We start from the raw sequence: 22,773 nt of genomic DNA on the forward strand, positions 1-22,773 counted from the left end.
TTCTTGTAGCCCATAGAAGCGGCTGTGCAATCATATATGTTCAAAAAAGGAACAAGAGAACTGGAGAATGTAAAGAGGCGTAGCAGCTTTTATGATCCATAAAATCTTCTAGATGTGGTTCCGGCCAAACTAAAAATGACCTGTATAACGTAAGTTACAATGTTTCTTACAATAATTTACTACATTTCTGTGCAATTATTCTCTGACATTATCATTTTCTTGCCTTTTCTGTTCTATTTTCTGTAACTTTCTTCGTATTGCATTATATATGTTTCAATAACATGCTGCCACCAAGTTCTATAGAAATAGAATATACCAACGTTAGGTATATTGTACAGCTCTGTTAGCTATAAAGTATCTATTTTTTTCCCTACGTATCTTTTCGTTTTGTCTCATTGACAGTTTCCAATCCCAAATGAACCGCTCTTGTCTCAGTTGCTTACAAAAGTTAGCATCTACCGTCCACGCCATACTCCACCTTGTCGCTGGAAAGCTCTTGCTACCTTTAGGATCAATCCTACAATGTTCGTTCACATTGCTATTCATCGTTCGAAAGTGTTCAAGCTCCAACGCGAAGTCTTCCCCGCCCTTTTCGACCTCCTCCCAGAGTGTTCTGTTATAGTGATCGTACAGCGCGTAGTCTATGGAACTCCACTTGCGATGGTTCTCCATAGCCAGCTGGCTCAAGCTTGATGATTTGTAATAGAATCTTCGGTAGTTTCTCGCAGTCCAATCGTAGAGAATGTCCTTCATAACCCAACACATCGATCGTTTGAGGACAATCAGGGATTCATCGAGATGTTCAAGAATCATGACAAACGGTACGTCTGTTTTTATCTCTCTAAAATGCTGTTCTACTCCCTCATCGCCAAAATCTTTCCTCTGATCGAAGCCTAAAACGTAGGACTGGAAATTTCTAGTCGGTGAGCGTCCGTCGTAAAATTTGCTGTCGATCTCTGCGTAGTCGGTAACGTTTTCGAGGAACATCTGAATCGGGTTCAATGGGTCAAGCTTGTATTTAGTATTTAGGTGAATGAAATTGAACATGGACTTCAGGTGGTCGAGGGGATGTCTCATGATGGCGACGCGGGCCGTGTCGGGTGGCATCCTAGCCCGGATGGTTTCCGGATGGTACCTGGCATGATGGGTGAGGATGTTATACACCCCACCACTCACGGGATAGGCGTCCCCGGGGGCGGGGAAGTTGGGCCACGAGAAAGACGCGGGATTCTTCCCCCCGGGCAGCATGACGGTCAGATTGTGGGAGTAGCCGTAGCGAAGGAAGACACTCTGCACTGTAGTTGACCCTGCCTTGTGAACTTTTATGAAAGCGACATTTTGCTTTGGTTCACAAGTAGGTGTCTGCCATTCCATAACTGCAGTTTGGCTCCGCCTAAAAAGGGAAATAAACAAATTTGAAAATAATTACCTTTGTGGTGTTATTGGCTGAATTTTGCGTGCCGCCTACCACTGGTTATAAGAGAATGATAACAAATATAGTGTGATAACAGGAAGACTCGAGTACCCTTCTCTGTGTTCGTCCATTGTTCGTTGATTGTTACGAAGAGAGGCATCAGTTATACTGCAACGCCGTTAGATGCAGTCTGTTGACCTCTCGACAGAATATGGCCATCACATATCACATTTTTACGTTAAGAGGGGTCCTAGTAAGGATCCTTGTGGGACACTGTATTGCGTGACGTAGTACTAGTATCATCATAGAATCACATTTACTTGGCGGCCAAGTCTGATCTTCCACTGATGGGGTTGACAAGTCGAAGCCCTGACGGATCCCTGGTCGGTTGGTGGGTGAACGCACCAGGCTGGGCACGCCCAACGGTTTGGCTCCATCTAAAAAGGAAAACAAAATAATGTGAAACATTTGCTAAAATCGTCAACTTTGTGGTAAATGTGATACTATTTTTTTACAAACCATGTTTCAACGTTTTAATTAAGTTTCACAGTTACTAGTGATATCGACGAACAAATAAAATGATAATCTGATTTTTGGTTTGCTATCTGCCATTGATTGCAAGAGAATGATGACATATACTGTATATGAAAACCGCGAACATAAAACCACCGCGAACTTTTCCGCATTTAACAGTATAGTAAAAATAGGAAAACTCTAATACCCTTCTTTGAGTTCGTTCATGGGCAATGTTCGTTGATTGTTCAGAACAGAGGCATCGGCCATATTCCGTATAGCTATCATCAGCTTTTGTCGTTCTTCATATTTCTCCTCTATGATCAGTAGCAGGTATGTGTACAGGGCCAACAGCAGTACCATTCCGCCAAGCAGGACCACCAAGGGTCTGTTGGTCTTCCAAAGGTGACGATGCGAAGTGATCTGTAAAATGTTTTGATTAACCGTATCTAAATCGTCAGCCCCTGCAGCTGTGTTTGGTTTTACGTAACTTACTCAAGATTTAAACTGTGTCTAGTCGGGAAAAAAAGACTTAGTCTGCTTTGGCATAGAAATATTTGCTGCAAAAGCATGTCAATATTAGAGTTTCTGTGGAAAGCTAACACTAGGTACAAGGGATCATTTCTCTATTTGTTTATTTCAATTCAAAACTACGCTAACAACATTTAACATGACATGGCATGACATGACAACCTGTTACATGGAAACTGAACATTGATTTTCTAAGATTTCATCAACCATAGAAATCAAAACCAATCGGTACTATTTCTGACCAGCCAGTAGCGAACATGTATGTATTTGTATATGATTCGTCGGTCAATTTTTGGTAAAACCCTACACATGTATTTCATATTAGCCACACAGCATCGGTTATGGCTAAACATGCAGTCCTATTCAAGAATGACACTCGGTCTACCACAGGTCACAGACAATGTATTAAACGTTTAGTATCAAACAGAATCACCGCACAAAACCACGTCAACGAGTCATTCTACAGCCCTTGTGGCATTTCAATCCATTTTTGTACCACTGTTGAAATTCTAATACTACTAGTAAGTACGTCCATTACTTACAGAGGCAAGGCTGTCCTTGAACCTGTAAAGGAGTCGAACACAGCCATACCAGTTCAGCCTCCTCATTGCTCGCTCAGGACCAAGACGTGGTGTAAGATACCAAACCTTCAAATCGCGAAGCTTTGATTTGTTCAGGGCAGCTGTTGCTGTAAGAAGGTTCTATAGGGTTATATGGCAGGTATTGCAACTGCTGTGCGTTTTCTTGTAATTTCAAATTCGCACAGAAGTGGAGGGTACAAACATGTTTTAGCAATGAACGAATTCGAAGAACCACCCGCCAAGACGATGTACAGAAGCCAGCGCTTGTAAAGACTTTTCGCCGAAAACCCTTTGGTAGCCCCCGAAACATGTCTGCCGCCAACACAGCACAGTTTAAAAGTTGCCAAACAAGAAATACAGGGGGAGGGTCACCGCAATTTGCAGATTAGTTTGTAGCTAGCGTGGCCTCCAGTTCTCTGGCAGTGCATATGACGTTGTTCCTTATCGAGGTATAACACGTTACTGTATACTATACGACAGTCCCAAACAGGTTGGCACCCACTTATGTTATCTAAAAATCGCGCGCGCGCAATCGTATCTATGTGTTCCCTTGCAATTAGCCTTCGGGCATGGTTTTAATACTAAATACTATGATCGAAACTGTGTTCGTTATCCATTACTTACGGTGTCGGCCCTCCCCCCAATCCCCATGTCCTTCTTAACCCCCTCTAAATAAATGACCGCAGCTTTAGTGAAGCTCATGTGTTCTTGACTTTGTACCATTGTCTTACTAGCAATGAAGTCGTGCTTTATTCCGTTCGTATGTATAATAAGAAATGTATATAGAAGAACATGAAACATCAGAGCGACGGAAACAATGTTTTCAATTTCTTTTTTTTTTACTTGGAGATTTTCAGTAATCTACAAACTATATCACAAATTCGAGAGATAAACAAGTCGATCACTATCATTGTACATATACATTTGCAGGGTTTCTAACAACATACCGTAAACATGTACAGTTTCTTATCAAGTCATCTGGGCAACAGCAACGAAAGTCTTTATCAGTAAATTAAACAATCCAAGAAAGGAATCATATATAAAGGCATCATACATTAATCTACAAAATGTATTCATAACATCTTGTACTAGCGTTACACATCACAATGCCACTGTACCCTGGACTAAACTGCAGCCCAGTCTTGTTGGTTGAAGGGTGGGGTGGTTTGAGTTTTTTGAACAAAATCTCTGCTAAAATATCATAACATACTGTTGACTTTGACATTGTTTTTTGCCACATGCAGAGTCTTTAGAATCTCAGCACTATATGTTAAGAACTATTCCTTCTTGAGAGTAGCCAAATAGAGAAGTCAAGATTTCTAACATGTTCACCAACTGCCACAACATTTTGCAATACTTAAAAAATCATTATTAAATGAAACACTATCCTTGATATTTGTATATATTCTTGGTCTTGGAGTGGATGGCAGTTGCTAGTGAAAATGGAAATACATTTTCTGATGACAGAAAATTTGAAAGCCAACTGCACCACAGGTAGGCATAAAAAACACCTCCCACCAACAAGTTTTAAAAGTCCTAGAAATACACAGCAAACTGGTTATGCAGTTCTAACAGCTTCGCTTGAGCAAATCCAGGACTGGCGCACAGGGCTAGGGCAGACATTCAAGATTCCAATGGTCATGTAACAGTATGGAGGATATACCAAATATAGCTGTATAACCCCCATGCACATTGTAAATAATAAAATTTACAACCTTAAAACAAGTTGTACTGTGGACGTACATGTCTATTTACATCACAAAATTCCATCTACTTTATTCGTCAACAAAAAGGGAAGAAAAATTGTCTTAAAATATTGATTTACAACCTTTAAAGACACACTACAGTGAGGTGGATGCTGATGACGATCTATTGCACAGTGTAAATTTACACATTTGTCAGTTTTAAAACTACAGTCTCCACTTTTACATCCTTATTACACTAAAATATCATGCATTTACAAGGTATTGTGTGCTTCATTTACATTTCTAATGGAAAGACCAAAATACTCTTAAGGGGGAAATTTTTACCGGAAAACATGGGTACATCTTCGTACATAGCTGGATTTTCACATGTTTTCATATGCAAAAACTGGTCCCTAGTTTGTTCCAATTTTCATTTGAAACTGTACAAGCCACATGTTTAACTGCTCTTGTTCTGAGGCACTATTTCTGCTCATGACATTGTTGAACTCTATACAACTGTACAGTACATGTCTCTGCAAGGAGCATACAATTCATAAGTCCTAAAAAACAGACATTTCTTCAGTGAAATGTACAGAATTCAGTAATACCAAATCCTCTTTGTAGAGTAACATTTCAACATTGTACACTCCCATATTAAGTGTAACTTCCAGCAACGCCACAAATACAGAACAATCAGAGCAAGTATCTGAAGTTTGATTTAATGTCAGTTATGGTTGTGCATAAGGCTTTCTGACAGCTTTTGCCACTGTGTAAAAAGAAAAAAAAAGTCTGAGTCTTGTATACATCTTGTGGCATGCTTACACTCACTTAAGGAACCAACAGTTACTGATTTTGACTGCACTTATAACATATGATCTAATCATACCTTAATCATATTTAGTGTTAAGACGCTTAATTGATGTCCCCTTTAATTTAATTTTTCAAAGCACATTTAGCACGACAACTAGATGTATGCATTAATTACAAATGTTGAGAACTCTCACACAGTTTACTTGGCATGAGAATTGTGATGATACCTTTGTGATGTCATTGCTAAAAATTGAACCTTATTTTCTTTGAACATGACTGCTTAAGGTGATACATGTTTGTACTGCACTAAGTTGTGTGTCATGGGGAAGTGGCCAGACAGGTCCTGCTACCGATGACCACCATACCTGCAGAAACATAAGGAAAATGACATGTTTAGAATTAGATTTCTAAAAACTTGCAAAGTTACACCATACATGTCTTTGGAGGTGCTGATGTGATCTTTTATGGGTAAGAACTCTTTCGATCTGCCAACATCAATTCAAGGATGAATGCAAAAACACAAGAGGACCTTCAAGTTAGGTACATTGTATACACTGTAATTTTTACATGTACAATGTATCAAAAAGAACTTGAAATTCGATTTGTGGTCTTTTGGACTTTGGTTTGACCTCTGCCCAATGACCTCCAGAAAACAATGACAAGAACAGAATGGCATTCGGGGTCTGACCCAGAGATTGCACCTTGTCATGTTTTGTGTACCAATTTTGATTCCTGTCTGCAACAAAACATTAAGAAACCACGAAACAGAATGGGACAGGCCCTGATTTCTGCATCAGCACCAAATTAAAAGGCATTTCTGTCTGATACACAAGACAACGTATACATGTATGGACTGGCAATGCCATGGCATGAAAAAGCAAGAAAAGCATATGTCTGCAAATAAAGTTAAAGTTTGCACACCAGATAAAAGAATGAAGTTTATGCGGATAATGTACCCTTAAAAAGAAGCATGTTCAATTATGAAAATGTGTGAAAGATGTGGAAGTGTATGGACAGAAAACGATGTATAACCAATCACAGAAACAGTGTGTGAACAATATCTAACTGTTCATCATTGCAACCTGCTTTCGAAAATAAGGCAACCAAAAATAAAGTTGCATGTACTTTCTAAAAGCAAATGCCCACTCAGCAGATTTCCGTCACAATTGAAGTTGCACACACTAAACAATGTATCTGTGACTGATTATATCATTGTATATCATCCCAGCTCACATCACTTGACCTCTCAAAGGAAGAACAAAATAGGGGGCAGATGGCAGCTATTATTCTATATTTCTTTAAAATGTCAATTCAAATTTCCCCTATATATTCTTGCCATCTTGCTCCTTATTTCGTTTTTTGTGTGTGTCTGAAATAGCCTGTTGTTATGCACCAAAAGTGTCATGCATTGTTCCCAACAAAAAGGGTGGTCACAACAAAAAGAACACCTCGTACGGATTTGAATATGTTCTTACAACTTGTTGGACTTTATTCATGCCATCATGCTTTCATGTTGCTTTTCCTCTACAATACCTGAAATTGGGGTGTAAACAAAGCTAACGTTAGCCTTTTCAGGTTTCTGGTGTTTTGTCACTAGTGGGAAGCATGTACATTGTATATGTAAGTATGACAATGACATAGATTTTTTCAAAGTTCTACTTGAAAGTTAAGACGAGATGTACATACAGGGAAGAATGATAAAGAGGATGAGTACATTTGTCTATAGCATTTAAGCTGAGTTTTGTATTTGCGGTATCAACAGCTCTGTACAAGAACACCTTCAAATGCAGTCTGTTAAAATGACAAGAATTAAAAGGATGCACTATGTGCCCATCACATATCACCCTGTGCAACAGTTACATGAAGAGAGGTCCTACGAGGTATCCTTGTGGGACACTATATTGTATGTTGTGAGATCAACATAGGATCACACTTACTTGGCTGCCCAGTCTGTTCTTCCACTGATTGGGTTGACGTGTCGAAGCCCTGACGGATTCCTGGTCGGCTGGTAGGTGAACGCACCTGGCTGGGCACGCGCCGCCTTCCACTGGCCGTAATCTGGAGGAGCACACCAGCAGAACGTTCACACAGGTGAGACACAATACAAACATGTGAATTGCCCTTCTGTTGCAGCACAATATATCTCAACAGCACATCGGCAGTGTTTAAGGTCATGTTCGAGTATCTAAGGTTAATATCTCGTATATAGGTTCATTTAGTTGTGTCCAAAGACATATCTTATGCAACGGCCGTCACTCTGATGCAACGTTAACCAAATAGAACATAAGAGATTCGGCAGCTATAATAGGTTTGAATAGCAGGCTAATTACTGTATGTGCATTATGTTCTGCCTACGTGCTTGTCTCAACAATGTTTTCTTTCCAATGTCACAATATGTCTCAACAGTGCATTCTCTCTTACATTAACAAAGCAATATAGAAGTTAGAGCAACACAACTTTTAACATGGATTAACCAAACTTATCATATTAGTAAACAAAATCAGAACTGTGGACTTACTTGTTCCAGCATTGTTAGGGAGCTGCACTCTTTGAGAAGCTGACCCCACCTCCTTCTTGCTGAAGGATGGTATGTACCCGCCGTCGTACGTTCTGTCTCGGCCATAACCAGCACCACCTTTAAAGGGGGGAGAACAAATTCATGAGCCTTTTGTGTCAGTTGTTTTCCTTTCATTAAGAGTGCCATGCTGATCTAGAAGGCCTCCTTGACCTGCAGATATGATGCATTCATAAGGAACAGCGTTGAAATGCTGATCAGGAGGAAAGTGTGCTTGTTTTTAATAGATAAGTATTATATTACTATCATGGTAACTGTAGAGCAGTGTCTCAGAATATCAAAAGTTGAGGAAAGAGAGAACAGTGGGAACTGTGCAAACGGCTTTTATTTATATTTTTGACATGCAAAAGTGCTGAAGCTGATGTTATAAAGCGGCTGTTAGGAAGTGGTGTTTGCCCAATCCCCTTTTCATCTGGGACATAGGCTGAGGGACAATGCAGAATACATTCTATGGTAAAAATCTAAGTACAACAGAATTCTTATCAGTAAAAAGGTGATTTCGTAGTGATGATAACGCCCCAAAAAATGACTCCCAATCTAAAATGTAGATAGCTTTGAAAATGTGCATCACATTTTACTGGCCAAAGGTTCTCCTTCAATTTTGGATATGTCTCAAGAAGTGAGGAATATAACAAAGCTGCAATCATGCTTTTTTTCCATGCAGTGCACACCAAACTGCTGAAGCCACTGCATGCCGAAATGATGATTGTTCCTTGTACCTAAGAAGGGGACCCTGCGTGTGCCGTATGCACTGAGGGGCTCACCAATGGCATTGTAGTTGGTTCTGTTGACGTTCATGCCGGTGACAGAGGGCTTGTTCTGGTAGGGGCTGTTCCCAAACAGGCTGGCTTCTTGGTTGGCACTCCCCTTCGTACTGTTCATCCCTGCAAGAAAGCATGCAACATACAATGTACTTAAAGTTAGACAAATAACAAGGATGAAAAAAAAAGACAAAGATTTATGCTGTTTAGGTAAAACTTCACCAAATTTGTTCCAGAATTGTCGAAGAAAGGGGCAAGCAAATAAACATGAATGCACACCAATGTTTTTGTTTTCTAGTGTTCTTATTTCTATATTTTTTCACCATCTACTTGTAAGTTGTATGGTACCGATTCTTCTAAGTTCCACTTCTGCAAAATTGTGGACTCTAGTAACTTGAATGGGACAGCTGCATCCCATTGGCTGAGTTGTGCTGTTCTTTTGACTTCTTGACAAGACCATACAAGAGAGAGGTTGGCTCTGAAATGGCCTACTTCCTGAGTTGAAGCGATACACTCATCACATATCTTGGCCAACACAGATCGTGCGGGTTTGTGATAACCGATACTTAAGTACACCTGGTTGTAACAGGCAGGTAGGCTAGATTAGATGAAACTGGGTCAAGGAGTAAATACGATGAGCCCTTGAGATAACAGTCCCAGCATAAGGTGTAAAAGACACTTTGATAGCCAACAAACACAGCTGGCCTGTTAGAAATGGTTTTGCTGAAATTCCTTGTCATTCCTACAGAGACTCTGTTTCCAGTCTTGTCATATTGGTTTGATAAGGATTACGTGCCCTCTTCAGCGGTCACTCAGGCATGTCTTTTTGGGACGTGTGTGAAATATCAGTAATGCATATAAGAACTATTAAGTTTATGGTGTTTGCTGTATTGTAACCAAATAAGTACCTATCATACTTTATTCTTGTCTACGTTTGCTGCATCAAATTGCAACTGTAGTCATGGATGAGGCAGATTGTTGATTCTGTACATTGAAATTAAAAAGCTGCACAACTGTAATTGAAGTGACAACCAGTCCCATACCTGGCATGTATCTGGACTGTCTGAAGTAATGCTGCTTGGCGGACGACCTCGTGGTGGACCTCCCAGAGTCGGGCGGCTGCTGCTTCGTGTTGACGTGTATCGCTGACGGCTTGGCGCTCCCAAAAATGGAGTCCAGCTCAGTCGTAGAGTCGTCCTCTTTCTTCTTGTGAACAGAGGGCTAAAGAAACAGCAAGACAAAAAGCTATTGTAATAGTGTGATAAACATCAGTGTTACATTAATGATGGTCATTAGAGCTAACAAGAAGCTAAATCACAGCTTGTATTATATGCCAATGTGCAACAATACAAAACAAGGTATGTCATTAACTGCCCGCAGCAGAAACATGCTCAAACAGCAGGGATGTCTGCAATCTTCCTCTGCCAGGGGTTAGGATGGGCAAACCTGGAGTGCTACGATGGGTTTTCAAACATGGCCATCAAGAACAACTAATTTCAAGTAAATGTAATATACTATGAGAGAAAAAAACACAGTGGATGGGCGGGTGATGACTCCAGGCATCCCTGTTGATAAGCCAACAAGAAGCTAGAAAAAAAGCATACAAGCAACTGTACAAATGTTTGGTGTTTGTTGTTGTATCATTATTCAATACACCTTTGATGGGAATGGGTTCTCTAAGGATGCAAACTGATTTTCATCAAAGGTTTCTAAACAATGACAAAAACACATCCTATAGAGAGCAACATGTATTTCAAAGGCACTCTGTCCTTTTGAAAGTACAAGACAAGTCCCTGTGTGCTGTCACCCCCTTTCCACTAGAGGCTGCGATGGCTCAGAGACCAAAGATTTCATTGATCACTTAACGAATTTCAGAGATGAAGAACTCATTCTTTTATGTTTCGTGTGTTTTGTTGTCTTTTAAATCATCCTTTTACATCTTGCATCAATTATTCCGATTATGAAATTAAGGGTAAAACAAATTCAATTTTCAATTGGTCCCTGTACGGTTACTTAGTGATTGCCGTCTAGTAGAAAGGGGGCCTTTGTGACAACTTCTCCGAAGATAAAAGACTGTAGGTGCTGCAACATGCAACAACACGAAAACCTAGAAATCAAATCTTCAGAAACGTACAGAATCACACAATGATTTAAGTGCATGCTCTAAAAGCCTTTTCAAACTCAAACACCAGCAAAAAAGGGCTAATCTGATGGGATCGTGCCAAGAAAATCAATCGGATCGTGCCAAGAAAATCAATCTGAAAAAGTGCAGCACAAGTGATGGCCACACCTTTCCTTTCATATAGACAGGTTTCCTCACTGTAGGATGTAGCATTTTCTAGAAAGGGTAGAAAAACGATGTGAAATCATCACGCAATTCACTCCTAGTCGAACATGACATTTTTTCCGTTCAAAATCAATACTTCTTCTTTGCGAAGGAAAGAAGAGTACAGAGTTGCACAGCTGTTAAAAGACTCACCTTTTTGGAGTAACTTGACAGAAAGTCAAACTCGTCATCTAAATCATCGAAACTGTCCGCCGGCTGCGCCCCCCATCGCTTCCTCCCAGCAGCCTTTGCTGCCGCGGGCTCAGGCTGCTTTTGATTGGCTACGGCCGGCAGTGTTCCATCAGCGCCATGGTGATGATGATGTTGTTGTTGTTGTTGAGGTTGGATTTCCTTCAGGGGTTGTTTGGCAGGCGACGGGCCGCCCTGATGGGCGATCAGCTGCTGCTGACTCATTTTGGGTCCCAGATTCTGCCCCACTTGGTAGTACGGGTATCTCAGGGACTGAAAATTAACAGGGATATAGCACGTTAGAGTCAAAATTTACAAACTCTGTGGCTATTTACGTTGTAGCTCATTTCTGTTTCCCCCTTTACTTATCATTTTGGATCTGTGGCTTATGTTTATATTTTTCCTGAACTTTGTTTTTTCTCTGTTTGTATCATGTGTTTTTGTGAAATGCAATAAAAAAACATTTGCAAACTCTGTGGCCCTGCGTAGACAGGAGTTCCTTTTTTCCCCCACTCGCTAACAAAAAAGCAATATCTGTTTTTCACACACTTCAGTGAAAATGACTAGTTTCTAACTTACAACAGACAGTAAGACTTACTAAGAGTGAAATCAATACAATTATGTATATCTTGGAATGGACAACAGACATACAACACAGTAGTAGTATCCAGTATCTGATTATAATGCTGCGGGGTTCCCTGACACAGGGGTGGGCAGCAGTCGGCTAGTCTACATGTACAACAGAGATGTATACAAATGAAGATACTTATAATCATACTGAACAATCAACCGACAATGTAAAGGAACACCCCTACCTGTGCAGCTGTTGGTCTCTTCTTAGGGTCCCATTGCAGCATGTCTCTCATGAGTTGGATCGCCTCATTGCTGGCGTTAGGGATGAGGGTTTTCAGGTTGGTGGGGACACATTGGGGGAACCGGAAGTTCATTGCCGCTGCCAACTGGTGACCCTCTGGCCAATCAGACTGCAGATGACAAAAGCATGGAATGTCACGCTAAAGAAATGATTAACTGTATACAATTATCATATTTAGTGCATTGTTCTTCATATCTGAACCAGTAGACGTTTCTTATTACAAATCATGGAACTATGATTTGTAAGAAAAAAGTCTACCTTGGCCCCGTCAGGTGCTCTACTCTCAGTAACCTAACACGTAGATTAAATTTCGTACCTTGCTAGGCGTGCCTAGAACTTGGCAGACTTTAAAGATTTCGTCCACCTCACTGCTGCCTGGGAACAGCGGTCTCAGGGTGTACAACTCCGCCATGATGCAGCCGATGGCCCACATGTCGATCGGTGAGCTGTAGTTTCGGGATCTAAGCAATACTTCTGGTGCTCGGTACCTGGTTGGATGGATACGATGATTACAACCGGCCCAAGGTGCAAACATTTGCATAACTGATGAGGAAAGGTAATTGAAGTTGCACTTGATGAATGGCAACTTTTCAAAAGTGCAAATTTGAAAGTTTGCATGTAACTTATAACACTACAGATTCAAGATCCTTCTCTCATTGCATAACAAACAATACTTTTTCTATTGACACTGGTAAAAAAGTCTGCATTTAAATGTGCTATCACACAAATGCAAACCATATATTGTATGTAAATTATTCGTGAATGAAAAAAGCATTTCTCAATTAAAGATGGTCGAATTTTGGCACATAAAATCTGAAAACAGTCACTCACTCACCCACTCACCATTGGCATTAAAAGCCCTTTTAACTTCTGTAATCTACTTGTCACTGGTTGGCACACATGTTGGAAACGTGGATTACATTATCACAAATTCCCACACGTCTTAGGGAACGTGAAGTACGTAAATTACCAGCATTTGCTACACATGTCAGGAACACGACTTAGGTCTAACCAACAGAGATAAGTCGCCAGTTTTGACAGGCATGTTTTGCCAATGTTTTTTCTCCACTTTTCCTTTCATACAATATTTGAGAAAGCAGCCACACCCCTTAAACACATTGTGATATATATAAAATCCTTGGCAATAACTGTTATTGTGCCAACATTCAGCAAATACCATGACGCACGCAATATCCTGAGTGTATGACGTTCTGACAATGTTATCTCGACAATGCTACACGTACCATCTTGTTGATACGTAGTCTGTGTACGGAGGTCTTGAGCGGATTTCTCTGGCCAGCCCAAAGTCTGCTATCTTGATGAGCTCGGCACCCATACATAACAAGTTCTCCGGCTTCATGTCGCGATGGAAGAAGCCGTGCTTATGCATGAAGGCCATGCCTTGTGTGATCTGGTACAGGATGTTACGTATCACTGACTCTGGAAATAACTTGTCCCTGAAAAAAAATACAAAAAAATGAGTTTCTTTTGTTTTCCTGAAATTAAGGAAGAGAAGTATACCAGGCTCCTTTAACCCGAATGGCCATTATTCACTGCTTTGTGAAAGTGGATAAGATACAAAATGGTTGATACAACTGAGAACAGGGGCTGAGTGTGTTTATCCTGGCCATGGGACGTGGATTCATGGGAGAGATGTAGTTGTATAACACTTTGAATTTGGATTTGTTTTTGGAAGGTTTCTAGTTAGAGGTGTGTAGGGAAAAAGGGCCCCTCACCACAAAAAAAAGAGCTCCCCTCTGTTTTTACTCCAGAATACAATATTTCATGTCAGACAAACCATGTTAAGTAGGCATGATGCAATGACTACTTCATGTATTCTGTTTGTATCAGCCAGGGTAAACTGCAGTTCTAATATTAGATTTTCTTTCCTGGGCGATCAAGTATGTTACTGTGTGCATCTATAGAACAGCGGTATTTCCTTATCACTTTGGGTTTTATCATCCCATAGCTGGAAGAATATCAATTTGAGTCTATCAGAATAACAGACAGACTTAAGCCTGGGCCAACATGCCCAGGGCCATATCAATCAATCAGAAAAGCCAACAAAACGCTGCCATGTTTTTCTTGGCTCCCACTGTGTGCACTCTGGCACCCTTGACTGAACTTCACACCTCGTTCACTCCTTTCACTTGAAAAGTTTCCTATTTCTAAAGGTGTAGATAACACAGAAATAGGACTTGTATTGGACGGTTAAAGACAATTGCTGGGCTGAGTACAGACGTTTTCGTCAGCACTCGTCTTTGTATTTGCCATTTTAAGCCTACATGGTCACCCTGAATCCACACCCTCCACCCAAGAAAACCCCTTCTATTTGTTCAGGCACAAATACTATTATGTCCTTAAGGTTGCCCCTGGTTACGAATCAACATTCTATGCATCGGCCAATCACAGCAGGGCATCCATGAGAGGATAAGCCAATCAGCATTCCTGTTGTAGTTGACCTTTGGCCCCATCAGCAGGAGAGGCCAATTTGTTGAGGATAGGATCAAAGGTGGCAAACATTTTTAGACGTCTAAAAACAACAAATGGCTGCTGCTGCTCTTAATCCCTCTCATAGAACCTTCTGCGTATCGATGGTGACAAACGGGCCGTACTTCCACACCCTTCACTCCGTCAAAAGTAAACAGCCCGTCCGTTGGCAAGGACAAGTTTTTTTTGCCATTGTACCCTTGAGCCAAGGATGCTTCACTTTAGAAAAGGAAAACAATGTGGGAGAAAGGAATTTTTTTGAAAGACTCAGATTCAGACACATCCCATGGTACACACAGGTTTTTCTTTGTTGGGGAGACAGACTATAGAAGAAAATTCAACACAACAGTACTTCTGGTATTCACTTTTCTTGAGTAAAGCTCTGGTGCTACACTAGACTAGACTACACTTCATGCATTCTCCTAACAATAAATTGTATGTCTACAGTATAAAGTAGAGTACACTCATTTGTCAGCTAACCGACATCTATCACACTCCAGTCATCCACAGTTGACTTGAGGTTGTCCACTACTGTTTGCCTATAAATGTCTAGCACATAACACCATTGATATGTTCCATGATACATGTATCTCTAACTTTGAAAAAACTGACACAGCGATGACACTTACCTGTCTTTCATTAGCTGGTAGAGATTTTCCTTCATGTATTCAAAGATGAAATAGAGAGTGTCGTTTTCTCGGATGACTTCCTTCAGTTTTATAACATTGGCATGATTCAGTTTCTTCAAAGACTGAAAAAAAGACGACAAAGTCATGAGACTTAGGAAATACAACACTGTTGGCAGATGCGTTTTTCAAGGAACTAAACTAATTGCTAAAAGTAAAAGCAGTCCTAACTTTAACAGTGCACAGAGAAACCAGTTACAATTTGTAGGTTATAATATCACACTATCTACATTGAAAGTGTTGATGTTTGCAATCAAGCCATTAGGCCACAGTCACCAATTTAATTTCTTGGTTAAAGGATTTTTATTTTCCAAAAAAAAAATTTTAGAAACAAAAATCATGAAAACAGAAGGCTGGGCCAGCCTTCTGTTTTCATGATTTTTTTTTTCTAAAAATTTTTTTGGGATAAAAATCCGTTAACCAAGAAATTAAATTGGTGTGGCATCAGTGAACAATTTGAAACATTAAAAGTTTGACTCACCTTGACTTCTCTAAGATTCATACATTCTTCCCATGAGTAAAATTTCTTCTTCATTCTGTAGAAACAAAATAAAAACACATTTTAGTCAGTATCATCATCATTCCAGAGTATCATCCTCATTTGACTGTCAGACTACAGTCCTTTCTGAGTCTACCAGTATGATACATTTTTTTCAAACATCGAACATTTGTTGAAAACTTGCAACTGCACTTACTTCAACTGAGTGAGCATGAGTAATAATCTAGGAACAGTGTTGATGTAATGAAACCTTTCCAATGAATACAGACTGTTGTAGAAAATTCCTGCAAGGTGATATTAATTGTGTTTTTATATTCATCATAAATAAAAATATTTCAAGTACCGGGGGTTTCAAAGTACAGTTCCAAAGTACACATTCGAGAATGCCAAACATGTTTGCATGACAAAAATAGCTTTTGGTTTTACCAGAATAAGAAATATCATCATGCTAGGAAATCTTTATTTATATTATCAGCTATAGTACAGCAACTATCTGGCTTTTTTTTAAGGGGAGATTGTGATCTTTATTAGCAGTATAAGTGCTGAGTTAGCTGTCTAGTACATCACTGCTAGGATTAAAGTCCAGTCTCTAGTTTAACAAAACAATGTGTCTGTACAACCAAACATGCACATAAATAACCATTAGCCGGTGGTACATGTGGTAAGGGTCTAAAGACAAAAGTGACAAAATCACTTTTCCATTATAGAATCATCACTAAGTTAGTATATTATAATCTACTTTGACTGGACTGCCAAGTTGAAGTATAACGTAGAATAATAAGACAACACACTGGTATATTGATTTCCATCTCGCTACTTGGGAAATACTAAAGAAATATCCCAGAAATTGTGAAACAAAACAACAAACATTTACAAACAGGCGTAGACATCTGACAGCATGTCCAGAACCAAGTGACCTTACAAGCGGCCTTGGTCGGGAAGGGTAGTGACCTATTTTTACAGGATATGCTTGCTGTAGGTGTAATTAAGTATGGGGGGTGGGATCAACTGCCTACATTGTATTTCATTTCTTGAAGTTGAAAGAAAACTTGCAATCTCTCCTCCATTAAACTTTAGGGCAACATCATATATAGAGTTCAGGATAATTTTCCGACAAATAGAGTTTACATTATACCGTAAGACTAAAACATTATGGAACATAATTTCTTCATTACAAATGTCTAAAGAATTTATTGACAGCCAAAGCTAGGGTGCTCATCAAGCTTAGTAAGTCATGTAAGATATTTCTTGAAATTCTCAAGTTTCTGTTATTTCTTAGCCTTTAGCACTCTGAAGTAGCCGTTTGGCACCCAATTCCCTAGACTAGAGTATTGCTTACAGAGTTAGGCAGCAGGGAGAAGGTTAAACCCAATGATTTGCAGTGCCAAAACGGCGTGACTCACTTTTTGATGGCGACCATCTCGCCCGTCTCGTGTGCCTTTCCCAGGAGCACGCTGCCGTAGGTGCCGTCCCCGACCTGCTTCATCAGCTGGTACCGATTCATGGCGGCGGATTCTCTCGCACGCGACGTTTATTGTCCTTTAGAAGAGTTCTGTGCACAACACGCAGAGCGGGTCTCTCCCTGGTGAATTCCTGAGAAGTTGGGTCCGTAACGCGGCGATAGCTCGTCACGTCTACCACCGGCACGATCTATACAAAAGTTCTGCAGGTTTCCAGTCGTAGGAACATTTTCAACGTTGACGAAATCCTGTAGAATTTTCCTGAAAAATATAAACGGAACAGTGGTTTGTATAGGTTTGTGTCTCAGGCTATCTATCTTTGAGCTAAGTCATAAGATCTGCAAGTAGTAATTACATTAAGATCGGGACTGCGTTCAGGACCTACGATGAATATGATCCCAAGGGTCATGAATAATATATAAATTTCCTTGAAAAATTAAGAAATAAACAGACTTCGTATGTATACAAAGTGCATTTTCTGAGGTTCTGCTGCGGTATATAATATAGATATTATAACATTCAGCTAAATTGACTCTAAAGGTCATGCATGTTTTTTATTGTTTTCGACTACTGGATATCTCAAGTCCAATGTACGCATTGATATTCCCATGTAAAGGTTTACTTAAATCATAAAAAGTAGCATAAACAGATTCTAACTGAAATAAATTTTGTCATTTTGTAGATGTACGCCAAGCGACACATACATGTAGCACATTGTTGTGCTGTAAGTGTAAATACAGGTAAGAGCATCTCCACATTAAACTCATGCATGATTTAAGAATCCATCCAGAGCACCCCATTAAAACTGCTGTCACGCAAGATCAGAAAGCAAAGTCTGATGATATAAGTGTGACAATGTTGTTAGGGATAGCATCAAGCTAGGGTCAGTATAGGGAGATGGGATCCAAAATACAGTGTATTCAACACAGTCTTGATGACCAAAGGAAATATAAATATTTCATGCAGTAACAATTTTCCATGAGCTTTCAGCGATAAATATGCACGTCAAAGGCAAGATATTGTAAGAAGAAAAACTGCCTTGGAACTTTCTAACCATGATCTGGCAGAGTTTCAATTTTTCGTGGGGAATTATTTTCACAGTAGGGGGTTTTCACAAAAATATTGTGACTTTTGTACATGTACAGTTGAAACAATTGTGTAGTAAAGTGGCAATACAATAGAAATGTATGTTCCTGAAGTCATCAATTAACGGCAGATAGGTCAATGCAAAAAACAACAAAAATAAAATCAAAGCGAACATTTCAAGATATACAGTATAACCAATACCTGGGCTGCATACAGTGCACCATCTGTTGTGAATACTTCTATGCAAATGAGGGTCGGTAGGATCCCTTAGAAATATGCCAACAACACACCATGACAAAAGCAGGTGTTCATGACAGCAGGACATTCATAGCAAGGTAACATGTGGCTTTCACTACACAAACCACCCTCTCTGTTTTAAAGAGTACATTTGTCCAACATGTAAATGGCAAGAAAATTATTTTTTTCCTCAAAATATTATCACTGCCACTTTCCCAGTAAGGAAGGGCCTTGTTTCCATGAGATAAAACCAAGGGAAGTTTCCATGACTGATTAAAAGATAACATTTTAGGGATGTATTTCCTAACTTTGGAGTAACAGTTGGAGTAGCAGTTGTCAACAGACTCAACACGTACTCAACAAAATGATTACTACCTAAAACTTGAAAAGTCTTGACATGCAAAAATTGTTACAAATGTAACAATGCTACAAAAAAATTGTCTGTGACTTAGTATGATTATATTTATAGACTGGAGATCAGGAGACCAATAAAATTTGGTCTATGTGGACAGGTGGTCAATATGGACACGATTCTTGATGTTTGTGTCAATGGGAAAGATGGTCCTTATGACGTAGAGGTGGTCACTTGCACAGGTTTGACTGTACCTCCAGATACATATTGTATTCTGCTTTCAACAAATTTGATATAGTACTAATATTAGTACAGCCTTGGCCTTACTTGTGTCCATTCTCATGCCCAGCTGGCTCTAGTATGGCCTGACCATATCTAGTTCTCCGTTGCGGTGGGAACTGAATGGCAGTATCCGTTAGACTTGTTTGGTAAACACATGCATGGAGAGTCCCTTTGTCTTTCCTCATCCCTTACATACCTACCCGCAAAAATTTGGTCTTAACAATCGGAGACTGACTTATTGTTTTGTCGGCATAAAGTTATCCCTACTAACAACAATCCTCTAGTTTAGTAGCCATAGATCTACATGGGAGACATATTTGTGGTGTCATGAATTTGTAGTAAAGAGGTTGCGGCGAAATTAAACCCACGGCAAACATTTCAAGATTTACAGTACTGTATTACAGTACTACCCAAAGAATGGTTACTAGGAGGGGTATAAACAGTTAGTTACCATACAGGTGACTTTGAACGATCAGGTACCAAACTGTCTGACCTATGTTTCCCATAGCTTTGTTCACAGAATCCATATGTTTAGATGCTTGTTTGAGTTTCTTGGAGACCAACTGTGACATTTGAATAAAATGGCACAAAGTCAATCGACATTGCACTTGAAGTTGGCTTCTGGACCTCAACTTGTGCATTAAAATGTTTCACGACCCAAACAAATGCATGTTCATGACATTGTTCCTAGGCAGTAAGGCATGTCATGGGAGGCATATTTCTGCGGGTTAATTAACACCAGGGTGAACTTGTATTTGCGATAGTAATAAAGCCACACTGTAGGCACTGGAGAAGGACATTAGCAGCTGTGTCTACATAAGCGATACCGTAGTACATACACGCTATTCAGCAATTCGTTGCTTTCTGTTAAAAAGTCATGAAAAAGTACCCACACCACGGTGAATAATGCAATTTGTACAAACATTTCAAACAGAATTTGACAGAGAAAATACTGTCACTTCTTGAATAAAAGTTAGTAATAAGAAATGCTACAAGTCATGAACAAAGTTGAACCCATGATGAAACTTATCTCACTTGAGAGCTAGCTGGATTTTTAATAGTTTTATACAGCCAATGATAGCCTGGATGCCATACCCCCAATCTCCAGAGTATCTATGTATCTATATATTGATTGATATTTTAGAGATCCATGCTAAGTCACTGGACAAGCTAATGATACTAATTTAGATAAAAGGGCCTCCCGCATGAGGGATATTTCTGTGAATTTTGTGAAAATAACAGCTGATGGGCATGACAACTGTTCAAAGAGCATCATCAGAAATAAAACTGGTCTGTCTTGTGACATTCCTTGCAAATAATACTGACACATTTCACAGGAAATACATGTAACATGAATGACATGATTACAATCATTAGTGCTATAAAAAGAAACCATATGTTGTGAAGCAACCGGAACCAGAGTAGTATCCACTCATTTGATTACAGTAATTTCCTTTCAGTAGCATCTGGTTTTCTGGATCATATCATGTAGCTTCTTTCACACAATGTTTTAGCGTGATCCTGACAATCTTTCACGTTTTGTGGGAATGAGCAAAAGTTGTTTTTGTAGTCAAATAGGATTATTGCATTTGGTGATTTACATGTGAACTGGAATTAGGTAATCTGTGCTAATCAACCTAATTTGTAACAATAAATACTTCAGCCCCGGGTGCTTTCTAGGCAAACCAAAATTGTGCCACAGTTCAAACAACAACATTAGATTATGGCTAAGCTTTTAAAAGTTGGAAACGCATGAGGTGTTTCAGAAAAACATTCCAAGTTAGCTTTGAAGTCCATGTACAAAAGGAACTGCATCAACTCATTTATTTCATGTGCATCTAACTAAAGAAAAGCCTTACACCTGTTCACTTTATATAAAACTCAAGACTTCCCAATAAGATTTTTCTACTCATTGAAAACCTGAAGAAACAGTCTTCAAAGACGTTTAGCAGCCTGAAAAGGTGGAATCTGAGAGGCGATGTCAGGGCAAAGCCTGACGAGAACAAGCGAAGGTTCACTTGTCGTGAAGAGCCTTTACAAACCTCGGCAGTGACGCTAAAACGCCAGGTGTGGGGCGACATAACACCTTGACACACCTGTCTGAAACATTTCACAAAAAAAATGTACAGTTTTCTCACAAGCTTAGAGATTGTGGTGAGGAAGAAATACCTGTGTCCTAGGTTTGGACTTGCTAGCGTCAGTAGGGTGTATTTCCAGCGTTCCCCATCAGTGGAGCCGGTCCCATGGGACAGTTATCCACCTGGCTTATCTTACCTGTTCCTTACACCCAAAATCGTCTCGATTTCACCCAAAATAAAAGGTAACCCACCAGGTGATCGTAACTACACCCCTGTCTGGACAAACCGACTGCCTCCGGTGGTGAGAAAATTGTGGATTTAAGGAATATTTGGTGCTTTTTTTGTGGGTGTTCGGCACATAGCAACTGGTGGGATTGATAGGTTTGTGTACATTGTGCTACAATCAATAGCAACAGTGAAAAGGGCACCAAATATGGCCGGCACAACCCCCACACCATCTCCACACATACACCTCACGGCCTTGTAATGTTATACAGATGACTGTATTACACTTGGTTAATAAGTAGAGTGTTTAATATGATTGTGCCAAGAAAAATCGTTATGAAAACATTTAAAGAAAACGTTCAGATTGGCCAGGGAAAGTGCCGATCGGACACGAGGGGATTTTTTTCTGAACCGAGGTATGCGAAAATCGGCGTTGCAACGCGAAGATCGAAAGAATTCTTAGTAAAATCACGCTGAGCGTGAAAAAGTGTACAGTGAAGAAGTCAGAAAAATCATATTTTACCCACTAGCTTACCTGGTTATCGTCCAGAAACGTAGAAATCCCTGGAAATGTGAGAAACCCGTGACTATCTCCGGCGCGACCTCCTCTGTGTTTGGTCCTTGTTGACAGCCATTACTTGGTGACGTCAAAGGATCAACTCCCGTCATGCCACAGCGCAAAGCTGACCCTGGACTGCAGTTTGTTATAAAATCACTAGAGGTCGTCAATGAGTGGTCTCGCCTTGGTGAATGTCAGACATCAGCCTCCGCCAGGCCTTCTGGATCGTCTAAATTTTATCAATTCGGCAAAAAAGGGGGAGTGATTGACCAGGCAGGAGAATCAGACGTCTGCAAATGAAACTCTATAGTGGCAAAACTGGTAAATTATTCTTCCTCTTGTCGGAGCTGCACTCTTTCAGAAGAGACGAAAAATGGGGGTTACGTGTTCGAGGAGGTGCCTCGAGTGCGTTACAACGTTAACAGCCTCATTACTCACATGGGTACCTACTGGCTGAAAAAATACAACCTGGTGAATTAAATAATAGTCTGGTCAAGGAGTTAAACCTCCTTGGTTTTTGGAGGCTAACGGTTAGTCCAATGTCAGCCTTTTTCATGATT

General features: G+C 40.0%; 2 protein-coding genes across 5 annotated transcripts; both read right to left on the minus strand.

Moving 5' to 3' along the window:
- Window positions 1–70: 70 nt before the first annotated feature.
- Window positions 71–3,215, minus strand: LOC136428733 (galactosylceramide sulfotransferase-like). Its single transcript, XM_066418456.1, has 4 exons — window positions 3,001–3,215; window positions 2,136–2,350; window positions 1,735–1,851; window positions 71–1,393 (listed from the first exon to the last, which is right to left on the minus strand). Exons 1-4 carry the CDS (start codon window positions 3,064–3,066, stop codon window positions 322–324), a joined length of 1,470 nt encoding a protein of 489 aa, XP_066274553.1. The 5' UTR covers window positions 3,067–3,215; the 3' UTR covers window positions 71–321.
- Window positions 3,216–3,854: 639 nt separating this feature from the next.
- Window positions 3,855–22,313, minus strand: LOC136428734 (serine/threonine-protein kinase MAK-like). 4 transcript variants are annotated; one of them, XM_066418459.1, is made up of 15 exons: window positions 22,190–22,313; window positions 17,338–17,655; window positions 15,917–15,971; window positions 15,379–15,500; window positions 13,504–13,716; window positions 12,576–12,747; window positions 12,201–12,368; window positions 11,350–11,658; window positions 11,161–11,208; window positions 9,914–10,091; window positions 8,874–8,993; window positions 8,053–8,169; window positions 7,472–7,592; window positions 7,010–7,067; window positions 3,855–5,899 (listed from the first exon to the last, which is right to left on the minus strand). In XM_066418459.1, the coding sequence occupies exons 2-14, from the start codon at window positions 17,436–17,438 to the stop codon at window positions 7,043–7,045; spliced, it is 1,749 nt and encodes a 582-aa protein (XP_066274556.1). In that variant the 5' UTR covers window positions 17,439–17,655; window positions 22,190–22,313; the 3' UTR covers window positions 3,855–5,899; window positions 7,010–7,042. The 4 variants fall into 4 exon arrangements, with proteins under 4 accessions (XP_066274556.1, XP_066274554.1, XP_066274557.1 ...); XM_066418457.1 differs by having other exon boundaries at window positions 8,829–8,993; XM_066418460.1 differs by lacking the exon at window positions 11,161–11,208 and having other exon boundaries at window positions 8,829–8,993.
- Between the last annotated feature and the right edge of the window lie 460 nt (window positions 22,314–22,773).

This window comes from Branchiostoma lanceolatum, chromosome 2, assembly GCF_035083965.1.
Source record: "Branchiostoma lanceolatum isolate klBraLanc5 chromosome 2, klBraLanc5.hap2, whole genome shotgun sequence".
In the NCBI taxonomy this organism is placed as follows: domain Eukaryota; kingdom Metazoa; phylum Chordata; class Leptocardii; order Amphioxiformes; family Branchiostomatidae; genus Branchiostoma; species Branchiostoma lanceolatum.

What these genes read in the sequence shown, in the direction of transcription:
- LOC136428734 (XM_066418457.1), bottom strand. Translation starts at nt 17,438, where the DNA reads ATGAATCGGTACCAGCTGATGAAGCAGGTCGGGGACGGCACCTACGGC. An exon ending in AGAGACCAACAGCTGCACAG is followed by an intron (nt 11,659 to 12,200) that starts GTAGGGGTGTTC and finishes GTTAATTTTCAG; the next exon opens with TCCCTGAGATACCCGTACTA. An exon ending in TGTCAAGTTACTCCAAAAAG is followed by an intron (nt 11,209 to 11,349) that starts GTGAGTCTTTTA and finishes TACCCTTTCTAG; the next exon opens with AAAATGCTACATCCTACAGT.
- LOC136428733 (XM_066418456.1), bottom strand. Translation starts at nt 3,066, where the DNA reads ATGAGGAGGCTGAACTGGTATGGCTGTGTTCGACTCCTTTACAGGTTC. An exon ending in ATGAACGAACTCAAAGAAGG is followed by an intron (nt 1,852 to 2,135) that starts GTATTAGAGTTT and finishes TTTCCTTTTTAG; the next exon opens with ATGGAGCCAAACCGTTGGGC. An exon ending in AGATCAGACTTGGCCGCCAA is followed by an intron (nt 1,394 to 1,734) that starts GTAAATGTGATT and finishes TTCCCTTTTTAG; the next exon opens with GCGGAGCCAAACTGCAGTTA.